The sequence below is a fragment of the Nomascus leucogenys genome, chromosome 15, assembly GCF_006542625.1.
Source record: "Nomascus leucogenys isolate Asia chromosome 15, Asia_NLE_v1, whole genome shotgun sequence".
Lineage (NCBI taxonomy): Eukaryota > Metazoa > Chordata > Mammalia > Primates > Hylobatidae > Nomascus > Nomascus leucogenys.
Genome location: NC_044395.1, coordinates 47,520,328 through 47,533,414, shown reverse-complemented (window position 1 = coordinate 47,533,414; position 13,087 = coordinate 47,520,328). Strand labels below are relative to the sequence as shown.

The 13,087-nt window shown below is 35.7% G+C and overlaps 1 protein-coding gene across 4 annotated transcripts in view; it reads right to left on the bottom strand.

Annotated features, from left to right (window-relative positions):
• Positions 1–13,087, bottom strand: part of GRM5 (glutamate metabotropic receptor 5) — a 579,659-nt gene that overhangs the window by 550,128 nt on the left and 16,444 nt on the right. For all 4 annotated transcript variants that reach the window (XM_030829702.1, XM_030829703.1, XM_012502874.2 and 1 more), the window contains exon 2: positions 10,542–11,402. In XM_030829702.1, coding sequence (XP_030685562.1) covers positions 10,542–11,202 — 661 coding nt within the window. In that variant the 5' untranslated portion in view covers positions 11,203–11,402. The remainder of the gene's footprint in view (positions 1–10,541; positions 11,403–13,087) is intronic.

The following is a 13,087-nucleotide window of genomic DNA, read 5'->3' as shown; positions in this document are numbered from 1 at the left end:
TACTTAAATGAGAATTATTTCAAAGGGTCAAAAAACAGATTCCAAAGATATTTTTGCAACAAACTGTGAATTTAAGTTATTGCACTGTAGGTTACTTATTTCATTAAACTACTTTTACAATACTTTTCAAAGCACACTCTCATACATTACCGTACTATATTTTACCCATAGTATTTGGCCCAAGCTTCTCATTCTCAAAAGAAGTCTAAATTTTAGACTTGACTATATATCAAATGAAATTATTCATATAATTTTTGGGACACTCAGAGAATAGTGGAAGATTGCCACTTTATATATTTAAACTTGTGGCTTATTACACATAGTGCACATGTGGTGCACTATGACTTGTTTATATAGCCAAAAAGTTATCTTGTAAATGGCACAAATGCCTTACGTTATATTTTATGTGCTGGTACCTGTATGTCTCTCTGTGTGTGTGAGGAGTTAGAAATGTTAATTTGTTAAATATAAATGTTTAATGTCAAAATAATAATATTTTTGGCATTTATTTCTTAGTGTACTATATTGGGATATTAAAAATTAAAATGCTCCCAGGCTGTCTTTATCACTGATAAAAACGAGGACTAGAAACTCCCCTGACCTCCTTGTCTAGTATCCACTCCATTGTCCTATCCTGATGCATATACCATTTACCAAAATTATACCATTTACATAATTGGTATAATTGTTCAATGAGTAACCTACAGTGCAATAACTTAAATTCACAGTTTGTTGCAAATATATCTTTGGAATCTGATTTTTGACCCTTTGAAATAATTCTCATTTAAGTAGTAGGATGAACCTAGGCAAATTTGAGTACAAATACTGATTAATAGTCTTGCTAGTTGAGGGACTTTGGACAAGTAAATTTAATTTCCTTATTATCAAATTGAGATAAAAATACCTGCCCTAAAAGATAGTTGTTCAATGCTTCTATCATTTCCTACCATGGGTGTCTTGAAATTTTTGCTTGTTTTAAACAAGACCTAAAACCCATCACTCCAGAAAATATAAATTAAATGACATTGTCACAGAAGAATAAATTCGTGTGTATCGGTTACATTTCTCTAGAAAAGTATTTAGGAACAACGTGAAAAAGAGAAGTAGAGTAAGTCACTTTTAAACTTTTAATTTTTTAGCTGCAAGACACAGAAGAAATATATTTTAAATGGTAACCCACAGGCTATTTATGGCTATGTGTAACTAAAGTGAAATTTACAAAATTTCTAACCTATGATGTAATACATGTTGATATTTATATTTTACTCGTCTATTTTAATGTATTCTCTATTAAATTCTGATTTCAACCCTCTAAACTGGTTTTACAAATAACTTACGAGTTATCCACTATTTGGAAAAAAAGAAAAACACGGACTAGATCATCTTTCTTTAGAATTTCATTGTGTGTGTGTGTGTGTGTGTGTGTGAAAATCAATGTGTAAATGTAACATTGCCTGAAATCACTTTACAAAGTCCCCTAAAATAAGTGTATTTGACTATTACATCTCTTGCCAAAACATCTCCTCAATTCAACATTTGAATGTTTGATCAATCTTTCTGGAGTATTTGCAAATGTGCCAAAATGAGATTTCATAACCCACAACGCTGATGAATTCCAAAGAATTGCCTTTCATATATAAGGCTACATCATTTAACGATATATCCTCCAGCTCTTAAAAAATTCTGTACCATATTGCTTCCTGCTATTATTGGCATCTGAAGGACAGAGTGTGGAGCCTGTGATGGAGATGTAAATAGAAACAACCAAGCACAGTCTGTGCTTTTCATCAGACTCACGAAGAGGTCTTCTGTGAGGTCAACTTGTTACCACAGGCCTCCTCCTTAATTTGTTTTCTTTTCACTATAATTAACCCATTCCATGGGAACAAGGAAAGGTGCTGCTTTCAAAGCTAGATAAAAAGACACAAAAATATGCTCAAAAGATACTCTGAATGGAGAAACAAATAGGGTTTTTTGTTTCCCAGGGAAGGAAAAAGAACCAGGTGATCTCCATTCTACTTTTCCTTGGAGCCACACCTACTCCAATGTAAAGGAATGAGATTTAGATTTGTTTCAAAGGAGTTGGCCTTGGATCCAAATCCTTGCTCTGCCACTAACTTTAGCTGCAGAAAAAATCACTCTTTCCTTGTCCATTCTACTAAAATGGTTACTTTATCAGACTGTGTTATGAAATAAACGAACTAACCAAATTTAAAATGTAGCATATGTGGTTGGGCGCGGTGGCTCACATCTGTAATCCCAGCACTTTGGAAGTCCAAGGCAGGCAGATCATGAGGTCAGGAGATCAAGAGCACCCTGACTAACATGGTGAAACCCTCTCTTTACTAAAAATACAAAAATTAGCTGGGCGTGGTGGCACACACCTGTAATCCCAGCTACTCGGGAGATCGAGGCAGGAGAATTGCTTGAACCTGGGAGGCGGAGGTTGCAGTGAGCCAAGATCGCGCCACTGCAATCCAGCCTGGGCGACAAAGTGAGACTCCATTTCAAAAAAAAAAAAAAAAAAAAATATATATATATATATATATATAAAGTGATTATACATATATATATATAAAGTGATTATATATATAAATATTTATATAAATAAAAAAGTGATTATGTTTCAACTCAGAAAGTAGTAAGATACCAATGGCATTTGATTGTCAACATTGGGAATTATCAAAAGAACAAATAGTCCAACATCATTCTTTCCTCAACTGAGGTTTAAGTCCATTTTTCCAGGGTCTTCCAAGTGATTGTCCATTCCAGGTTTGTGCACAAGGAGTTACAGAGAACTAACTCACTACCTCCTAAGAGAGGCAATTCCTTTATTGAACAGTTCTGCTAATAAACAAAAAAAAAATTTTTAATTAAACCATACTTTGTTACTCTTGTATTTTAGTAATTAGCTGTCTCTGTCAACTGCTGGCCATACAGAGTGAACCTAGCTCTTTTCCACCTGAATTTACAAGTATCTAAATAAACAAAATATGTAAATATCAGATATCAGATACCTGAAGGTAGCAGTCAGGGCCCTGCTGTGTCTTGGCTTCTCTCTACTAAATTTATTCTCTGAGGATATGATTTCAAATTGCATAACCATTTGGGCTACTCTCCTTTGAACAGGCCCTGCTTGGTTGCATTTGATACTGGTCTTGCCCTGTCACCCAGGCTGAGTGCAGTGGTGCAAACTTGGCTCACTTCAGCCTCAACCTCTTATCCTCAAGTGATCCTCCTGCCGGTCTCCCAAGTAGCTGGGACTACAGGTGCACACCACCATGTCTAGCTAATTTTTCTTTTTCTTTCTTTTTTTTTTTTTTTTACTTTTTGTAGAGATAGACCCTTATTATGTTGCCCACCCTATGTCCAACATTTAATGTAGCCCAGCTGTAGTCTGCAGAAGTTTGAGCACAGCAAGTCACAGAAGCTTAGTCTTGGAAGAAATCTATACGAACATTCTTTGTAGTGCCTGTTTGTATAAAAAAAAAAAAAAGATGCAAGGAGTTGAAGTGACTTTCTTGGAGTCACAGAGTAAAATACTTAGTTCGCATGTCAGTTATCTTACTTTTAGCACAGTTAGTCATTTTAACTTATTTTTACAACTCCAAGATAGTATTAATGTAATCTTCATATTTTATCTACTCACTATCAAATTAACAGGATAATGAACAGACATACAGAAGAGCCTGCGAAAACAAAAACAAAACAAAACAAAAACCCTTCCAGTTAAAAAGAGATGAGGAAAAATGATAAATAAGAAAGAAAGACAATGTCGGGTGTGGTAGCTCAGACCTGTAATTCCAGCACTTCAAGAGGCCAAGGCAGGTGGGAGTTTGAGACCAGCCCGGGAAACACAGTAAGGCCTCATCTCTACAAAAAATTAAAAAATAAAAATTATTCACACGTGGTCACATGTGCTTGTAGTCCCAGATACTTGGGAGGCTGAACCAGGAGGATCATTTGAGACCAAGAGGTTGAGACTGCAGTGAGCTATGACCATGCCCCTCTTCTTCAGCCTGGGCAATAGAGAGAGACCCTGTCTCAAAGAATAAAAAAGAGAGAGAGAAAGGGAGAGAGACAAAGAAAGGGAAGGAGGATAGGAAGGTAAGAAGTTATAAAGGAAGGAAGGAAGGAAAGAAAAGGAGGATGGAAGACAAGGAGGAGGGAAGGAAGAAAAAAAATTCTCAAGATACTCCCTCTAGAGTTTTGAGGATCTCTATTCTTGCTTTCTCTTATATGCTTGCTTAGTTTATGTTGGGCAGAATTTACTGTGCATAATTTGCTTTTCATTCTGTGTTTTATGTGTTTCAAACTGTACATTGGAACATAAATATCTCACAGCATGCCCTCTCATTCCCCAGCGTTCCTTATGCAGGAGCGACTTCAACAGAAGTGGCTGAACACTATAAACCTAGAAGCTAAAAGGTTTTAATGACATCTGGAATAAGAGTGACCAAGGGAAAACATGCATGTGTGCAGCTGCCATCCATAAGATGGGTAAATACTGAATACCTGATAGGCTACATCCTAAGAGATGATCTTCACATTTAGGTAAGCATCTTATTATTTAGAACTGTAGAAGTATCCACATTTGCACATCACCAGAGATATTTGTGCATTATGGGGGAGCAGTGCAGTGAAATCCGCTGAAAAACAAAATTACTTTTAACTCAGCTTAGTCATCCTGGACATGGAGTATTTGTGGGAGTTTTCTAGCATTTTCAGCAATTGATGACAGCAATGGTGCCTAAGAGAGAGGAAGGTGGGATGCTATCCCAGGCATTAGTCTCTTATAGGTGAGCCAAAGTCCAAGCCAGAAATTGTATCATCAGAAATGAATCTGAATATAGAAGAAACACTGCCCAAACCACACGTGGATATGTCAGCAAGCTCTATATTTTTCTCTGAAAGAGGCAATAATAACTCTCTTAGAAATTATTTACTGAGTCCATAGGCTGTTACTTCTGGAAGGAAAGAGGAGGGAGTGCCCCTCTAAACGATCTTTCCAGAGCTATCTGTATTTTTTTCACTGTTAGCAATGAAGTTTCTGACAGTGATATATGAATATGAAAAACTGTTTCTTTACAATTAGAGTTGCCCATTGTGTTTCCCAGATTACAGATCCATGATCCAACTTACTAAAGAATTCCCCTAAAAGTTTCTGCATCTTCTAAATTGTATATATTAAGTCAGTGGTAACCAATACAATTATACAATCAACCCATAATCTCAAAGATTTCTGGGGATCTCATGTTTTCAGAATTTTTGTGGAGCAAAGGAAAATCTTTCAGAGTTTCCGCAAGCCTTTGATATGACCCAGGAAAAGGAGCACTTCAACTAATTTACAGATCAAGAGCAAATGGATCATACTATTTCTCAAGGCTAATTTTTATTTTTTGAGACAGAGTTTCGCTTTTGTCACCCAGGCTGGAGTGCAATGGCGTGATCTTGGCTTACTGCAACCTCCGTCTCCCAGGTTCAAGCAACTCTCCTGTCAAGGCTAATTTTTAGATGAATTATTTCATCTGTGGTCCCTTCTACTATTTCAGATAGTTATTAACACTTTCAGCCAATTGTTTAGAAATATTTGTGCCATTGAGATAAAGGAAGAACGAAAAAAGCAATGCAATGGAGAGTTAGAAAAATGGCAAAAAGGAACCTAATAATCTCCAGCAATGTTTTGGAAACCAAGTTCTGGACAGAAATCTTGAGCTCCAAGACACAACTCTGCAACTAATTATCTGACAAGCAAGGTAGAGTTATGTGACCTTTCTATTTTAGTTTCCTTAACTGTAAAATACAGAAGATTAAATGCTGGCCTGAGACACAGTTTTAACATTCTATGGAATGAAGAGTAATTTATGTGTCTTTATTATTACCATGATCATCCCAAAATTTGTTTTAACTCTCATCACTATTCAATTCCTGGAGAAACAAAATAAAGTCCTTTTAAAAATTATTCAGTAGCTTCCACAGTGCCATTTATTATTTTTCCAAGCTAAATTGTTGCATTGTATAATGATAATTAGTAGAAATGCTGAGATGGGAAAAGTGTACTCCCACTTTTTAGAAGCCGAACAAGCATATAGACTATGAATCATACTGAAGGTCCTTCAATCAAAGCTGTATTGTTATCACATTTTTAAGTAAATAACTGATGGGAAGTCATATTACAACCTGAAATTGCAATCTCTAGGTTAACCTGAAGACAATATTTTTAATAATGTATGCTACCAGTACAATTTATTGGTACATTTATCTCCCCAGAACATCACTGATTTGTTTTTTGCTGTAGCAAATTAACATTCCTGTCATTAGACAGAAATAATAAATTCAAGAACCAGTGAAAACAAAAAATGAAGTGTAGTGTGAACAGGATTTTACAATTATTCAACGGAGTCATTTTGACACCTCGTTTTTATAAAGAAGCAAAACTAAAAACTTACAAGTGCCTGCTATTGATCCACATACTATATAGTCATAAATAGTGAGCTACATACTTCACTAACACAAATTCCTCTATTCAGCAAATAGTCTTTGAGCACCTGTTATATGATGGGCACTCTAATAGGCCCTGTGGATATACTGTAGATTTTCAACTAAAGTCAGGAAAACTAGTGAAGTGTGAAATCCTGTCAATCACCCAGAAAGTACAATATAAAAATTTTTTTGTATAAAACACAATGCAATAATTACTTTTCTCAATGAAGTTGAACTAGATCAAGGTAAAGAATATAATAATGAAATATATTCAAGTGCTTAACTATTTAAAACATTCAGACTTTAAGGGAACTATCACATCTCTAGCCACAGAAGTATGGGCAAAGCATTTTAAATATTCCTTCTTGCCCACAGCATATATTGTGTTTTATTTCATATTCAAATTTCAAGAATATCAATGCATGTTAATTTATTTCATTTTGCTTTTGAAATTTAAGCAGTAGTATCTTATTTGGGGGGAGGGAAGTTAGAGACTAAAGTGAGAGGGATGAATATGTTTATACTGGACTCCATCCTGAAGGCATTTTTTATTGCTCACAATAATTGTCAGCTGGGTAATGTTGAGGGTTTCAGCTGGGCTCAATTATGTGATTGCAATTAGCTGTGGGTTGGGAAAGCAATTTTGTTGATCTGCATTGCATGCTCTCACATGCTTGAGGTCAACTGGTCTAAGATGCACTCATTTGGAAAACCTGGGTGCTCTCATACTTCACAGGGTGGTGATAGGGTTCCAACACAAACTAGGAAGAAAGTACTCACGTCAACCAAGTGCTATTGGTCAAAGTAGTCAGAAGGCCACTGCTGCATGAAAGTAAAAGGGAATTATCAAGTCAAAAGCAAATGATGTGAATACAGAGGCACCATTAGTGGAAGTCATCAATGCAATCTGCCACACTGCTAAACAGGCAAGCACCATCAATCCTGTGTCATCATGGGCACATGTACCAAGGTTTGCAAAAGTACTAAGGCAAAGCACCCTTTACATTTCCTTAGTGCAGACAGAGTTCTGACTCCATTAAAAGAAGTAATTTTACTTTTCTTCTGAGTCATTGCATATTCCTTTCCTCTGCCCAGGTGAAGAGCTAGTTTGATCTGCTCTTTAAAAAAATGCTTTCTTTTTTTTTCTTCTTCTGTTTTATACTATGAATCTCTTTGCCTAGAAGTTCTAGGTATAATTTCTGTGTAATAGAAAAAGCCACAGTACATACCCAGTCACACAGCCTACTAAAGTCATAAATCACAGGAAATAGCAAGTGTAAGAGATTAACATCGAAGCTGAAACCCAGTTTTCCTTGTACACTCCTCTGGAATTCTGTGATGACATACACTTTCTGAAGGAACATTTTGTGGTACCCATGACACAGTATGGTTAGGTTTAAGTATAAAATACATAGGCAATTAGGAGAAAAAACGTTTTTTGAAAATAGGACCACATCTTTTCACAGACCTTAATGGTTCATGTGAAAGCATTTGGAAATTTCCTTACTCTTCAAGAAAGAGAATATCGATGGAACAAAGGAGAATAATTATAAGACTATGAAGATAAATTAACAAGTACTGGGATTAATTCTCCTAATGCTAGAGAAAATGACCTCAACCCAGTGAGAGAAAGAGACTGGATGATTACTGACACTATCATTTCATGGAAGATCCCACCAAGACTTTCTGAAAAACCAAGCGGCAAAAAAAAAAACAAGCATGACCTTGGAGAGTTCCCACAGCACCCAACAAAGCTGTATCCTCTCTGACTCTCACTTTTCTGATCCTGGAGGTCAGTTTCACCTTGTGAAAATTCCTACCATGCCATTCTTGTACTGATAAATCATACGACTTAACACTACATAACCTCATTATCCACATACTTGCTTGGGATCAAAGCAAGATAAATATTTCTTGACCCAACCACATAAACAGTAAGCAAAGGAGTGTTTCTTCCAACCTTTGAATGTCCAATTCCAAGGTTTGTTCTCTCCTGAATCCTGGTGGTACAACCTAAATATTTTGCCTGAATTTGGCATCGCAATTTCTATTGTCTTTTGTTTGCCCACAAATAGAATGTTTTCATGTAATTGTTATATTTCAGTAGGTAAATTATGTATTTAATATAGAGCTTAAAGTGTATGTATATAAAAATTATGCAAAAAATATTCCACCTCATTTCTTAACTTAGATTTCTTCTCAGAAGCAGCAACTCTTAGTAGTTTTGCTCTTCTCTGAGAACAATTCTATGAATATCAATCAAATTGTTTGTATAAAAACCCCTTTTAGAAAAACTAAAATATTATATATACAGAAATGCCCCTTGTTTTTTTCACCTAAGATGACCTTGGAAATTGTAATCATTACCTAATAGGGTGTCTCATTTATTTTAATAGCTAAATGATAATGCATTGTTTGAATGCATCATAACTTATTTTATTAGGTTATTAGATTGCTATTGGGGTGAACTCAGGATAAAACAACAGTTGAAACTAGTAAAAGCCAAAGGTCATGACTAAGAGTTTCCCTTGGAGCACAATTGAATTAGCATTTGCCACACTGTGACCAAGCCCTGCTCTTCTGAAGCTAGAAGGTAGTCCCTAATAAAATGTATGATTTATTTGAGGCAAACCAAAACATACCTTTATAATTGGCCTTTTCAAACACATTTTTACTTTCTCACCTAGTCATATTTTCTTATGCTTTTCACTGAAAGCCATCCCTGCTAATTTTCACCAGTTGTCAGTATTCTTCTTGTTAAATTTCAATTGTCAAATTCCATTTCCTTCTGTAAGATTCCCACCATGACCCCCATAACCACAGAGGAGGAGGTGATTTTTTTCTCCATCAATTTCCTTTAGAGTCAGATTTGTAACATTATGTCATCTTGAATTATGATTATATAAGTATTTGTGCGTGCCTCATCTCCTTTGCCAGAATGCAATCCCACTGAAGTCTGTGATATAGAAAACAAATGGCTATCCTTCACAGGACTGTCAGAGAGCCTTGCATATGTATTTGTGCATAATATGTGTTGCATAAATATATTCCTAACCTCTGAAGTGGGGTTAGTAACTTAATTCCACATTTTACCAGACCAAAATATTTGGACCATATTGATACGTTAATGCAGAATTTTAAAAATCTCAATACAATAATTCGATGATTTATAAAAAGTATTTTGTATCTTCTTCAGTATTCTATAGTGTTTAATATACACATTTTGCTTTTCTAGAAGAAGATCTGCATAACAAGTGAGTCTGCCCATTTGGGTCACAACCTCTGTAGGTCAAAACAAATTTTTTCCAAACAGCCATGGTCAAGAACTAATGATTTTTAAAACACCATAAAAAACAAAGGGCTACTTATTATTCACTGTTATAAAACATCAGTCAGATTTTTCTTTCCTCACTATTCTTGGAGAAAAAAGAAGCAATAAATTTTAAAGCAAACATGTTGAATTATTTAAAATTATACTTCCCAAATATCTTCTATACAAGGATAAAATTAATTTATTCTTATCTCCATTTTGGATTTGACCATGAATTCTTCTGAAAAAACAGCTGTAAGACTAAACTTTTTGGTAATTCTCTATAACAACATACCTAGGTTAGAACTGGCTACTACCTTCAGTCCTATGTGTATTTATGTGTACCTTGCTTTAACTATTAGAAACAATAGGCACCTAGAACAATCTTGAAATGACAAAAATGTGAGGTGTTCAATGAAGATATAGAGACTTAAAAACCTTTAGTAATGAATATAAAAAATCATTATAGCAGAAGTATAATATAGCATCAGTATAGCAGAAGTAAATAATGTAATTCACAATTGAAACAAAATTATATTTCACCAAATATTGGCCACATACACCCTCCTGCAGTTTAAGTCTATGTCTCTCTAGATATATGCAGTCCAGTCTGTTCTTATAGTACTGGTATAACTGAGACAATTCAAAATATCCAAAATAATTAGGAATGGTTTACTCTTCCCAAACCTGAAATTTTAACTGTTGAGTGCATAATAATATATACTCGATGTATGCAAAGGAAACTTACCTTCTGTGTGCACGGCTGATACATAGGTCCAGTTGTACCTCTTCACTATGTCCACCATGGCCCTTGCCTGCTGAGCATCTGAAGGTACAACCCTCATGAAATATTTGAACAGAGTCTTGTCGCTCAGATCCATGCTGGTTGCTGAGTAAGCAATCTGAGGTATGTTGAAAAGCTGGAGCAAATTCTGGACCTGAATGGCTACAGAACTGGAGCCAGGCCCAATGACCCCTACTATGGGCTTCTTGGAGCGGAAGGAAGAGGAGGAGCCATCCACACAGCGTACCAAGCCCTCTTCCTCTTCTGAAGAAATGAGGGAATCTCTTATGAACTCAATGCTCTGCTCTAGGGCCACAGCCGAATGCCAGCAGGAATCCCTTATCTCACAGCCCAGTGTGATGTTGGGCAAGAGTGTGGGGTCTGAATTGATCCTTTCCAGGGTATGCAGCATGGCCTCCACTCTCTGAATGCCATACTGTTCACGGACCGCCCCACACTTCCTCTCATGAACTTTGTCCACAGTAGGCTGGTGATGAACAGAAAAGAGAGCTCCAATAATGATGTCACCCGGCATGTGAGCCACCACTCTCCTCTCACTGGACTGTGCACTCCCACGGACATCTTCTTTCAAAAGTAAGACTGACAGGATCAACAGAAGGACCATTTTAGGAAAGGAGTTCAAGCTAATAAAGATAGCATGGTGGGGAAAATTCAGGAGGGTTCCGATAGCTGTGAACAAGTGATGTCCTACATTGAATGGCAAATCAAGAAATTAGCCAGCAATTCAGATGTGTTCTCTAAAGGACCATTGTGTCCCCATGTACCATTTAGTTAGATGATCCATGTGGTCATGATCTTCTAAACCTGAAAAAAAAAAAATAACATGGGTCTTTAACAAACATAAGTGCAACTAGTTTGGGGAAGTTCTATAATCCATGTTAGCAGAGAAAACATTTTGATGATGCAGGTAACAAAAAATAATTCAAAAACGTTTCTAACTTTCCTTTGTCTGCTTCCTTTGTGATTTGATGAAGCAGCTGATGTAGCTTCTTGATCCTGCCTAGCTTAGATTAATAGTCTTTATTTGTTCACCTGCAATACACAAAACCAAATCTTATGTGTGGCAGGCAGAACTGTACTGTACTCTCAGGCAGAGATGACAGAGCATCCTAGAAGCAAAACTATGCCATGAACAGAAAACTTCAAGAAGATGCACCCCAGAATATTAAACATGGGTGATCTCTTGGTAATGAAACTGTGGATAACTGTTGTTAAATTTTCATTATGCTTTCTTTTCTTTTGAAATCTTTAGCCTTGAGCATGTAATTTATTATGCAATTACAAAAATAAAGTTATCTTTTCAAAAATGCCCCACATATTCTCTCTCCAAATACAATGTCAAGCAAGTTGAATAATCTTCTCAGGAATAAATAAGTATTGCATCTAATTGATGTGGAAGATATAACAAAAACAAATGAAGAAAGGTGGGTGTTTCATGTTAAATAAACTGTAGAAGAGAAAGGAAAAGGTTGAGAAATTATAGAATACAATGTCCCCCAAATAGGCAGCAAGGAAGAGTCAAATTAGCACCAATTTTTAGAGAAAAGAATATTCACATTTCAATCCCTGTTCTTATATTAAGAAGTATTAGTAAACTGTTTAACCTCTCGGTACCAGAATTTGCTCACCTGAAAAATGGGGATACTATGTGCTAGGTTGTCCCCTATGGGAATCAATACAAGATATCAATGAAATAAATGCTTTACAAATTAAAAAGCGCTATATATATTCGAAACAACATCTTTTTGTTATTAAATTTTCAAGGGCATTCTGTAGCTAGGTCGTGAGGACAGAAAATTCTCTGGCAACCTACTTGGTCCTCCAGAGAGTCTTCAAAGTAATTACAGAGTCTTGTAATAAAATTCACAGTAATCAGTCCTCTAGCCCTGATCCAGAAAAAAATTCCACATCACTAAGGCTCAAAGGCTAAAAGGATGTATGTATGGAACTATTCTGCCAGGTAGAAATTTAGTATAGCTATGAATGTCATCATCTATTTCAATTCAAATTCCTGGGAAGAAAGAAATTTTGTCCCAAATTTTCTATGTCAAATTCTAGCATAATTTGTAAAAGAGAACTGACAAATTAGTGATTTGATCACTTAGGGGAATTGTATAAGAGACTTATTTTTTTATCAACTCTGCCAGCCAAGGATCTCAAATTATTTTAAAGTGACTAACTTTCTAAGCACTGACTTTCAAAAACAGGTGATGTTTCTTCAGGAATGTATGTAAATATCGCACTTTTACAAGAATACTAATGGTTTCAAAGGTCATCAAATCTATAAAAAGTTAAGTCCAGACACAAAACGAATGTAACTTGAATTACATTTCTAATCACTCCTACCATCATTTTCACTATTTCCTTCTACTGTTTCCTATGGCAACAGAGAAAGTCTTCCTCTTCCTCTGTACAGTGACAAAAGCTAAAATTTTTAGTATTTCATCAAATAACCAGATGTTCCAGAATAACTAGACATTTGGGAATAT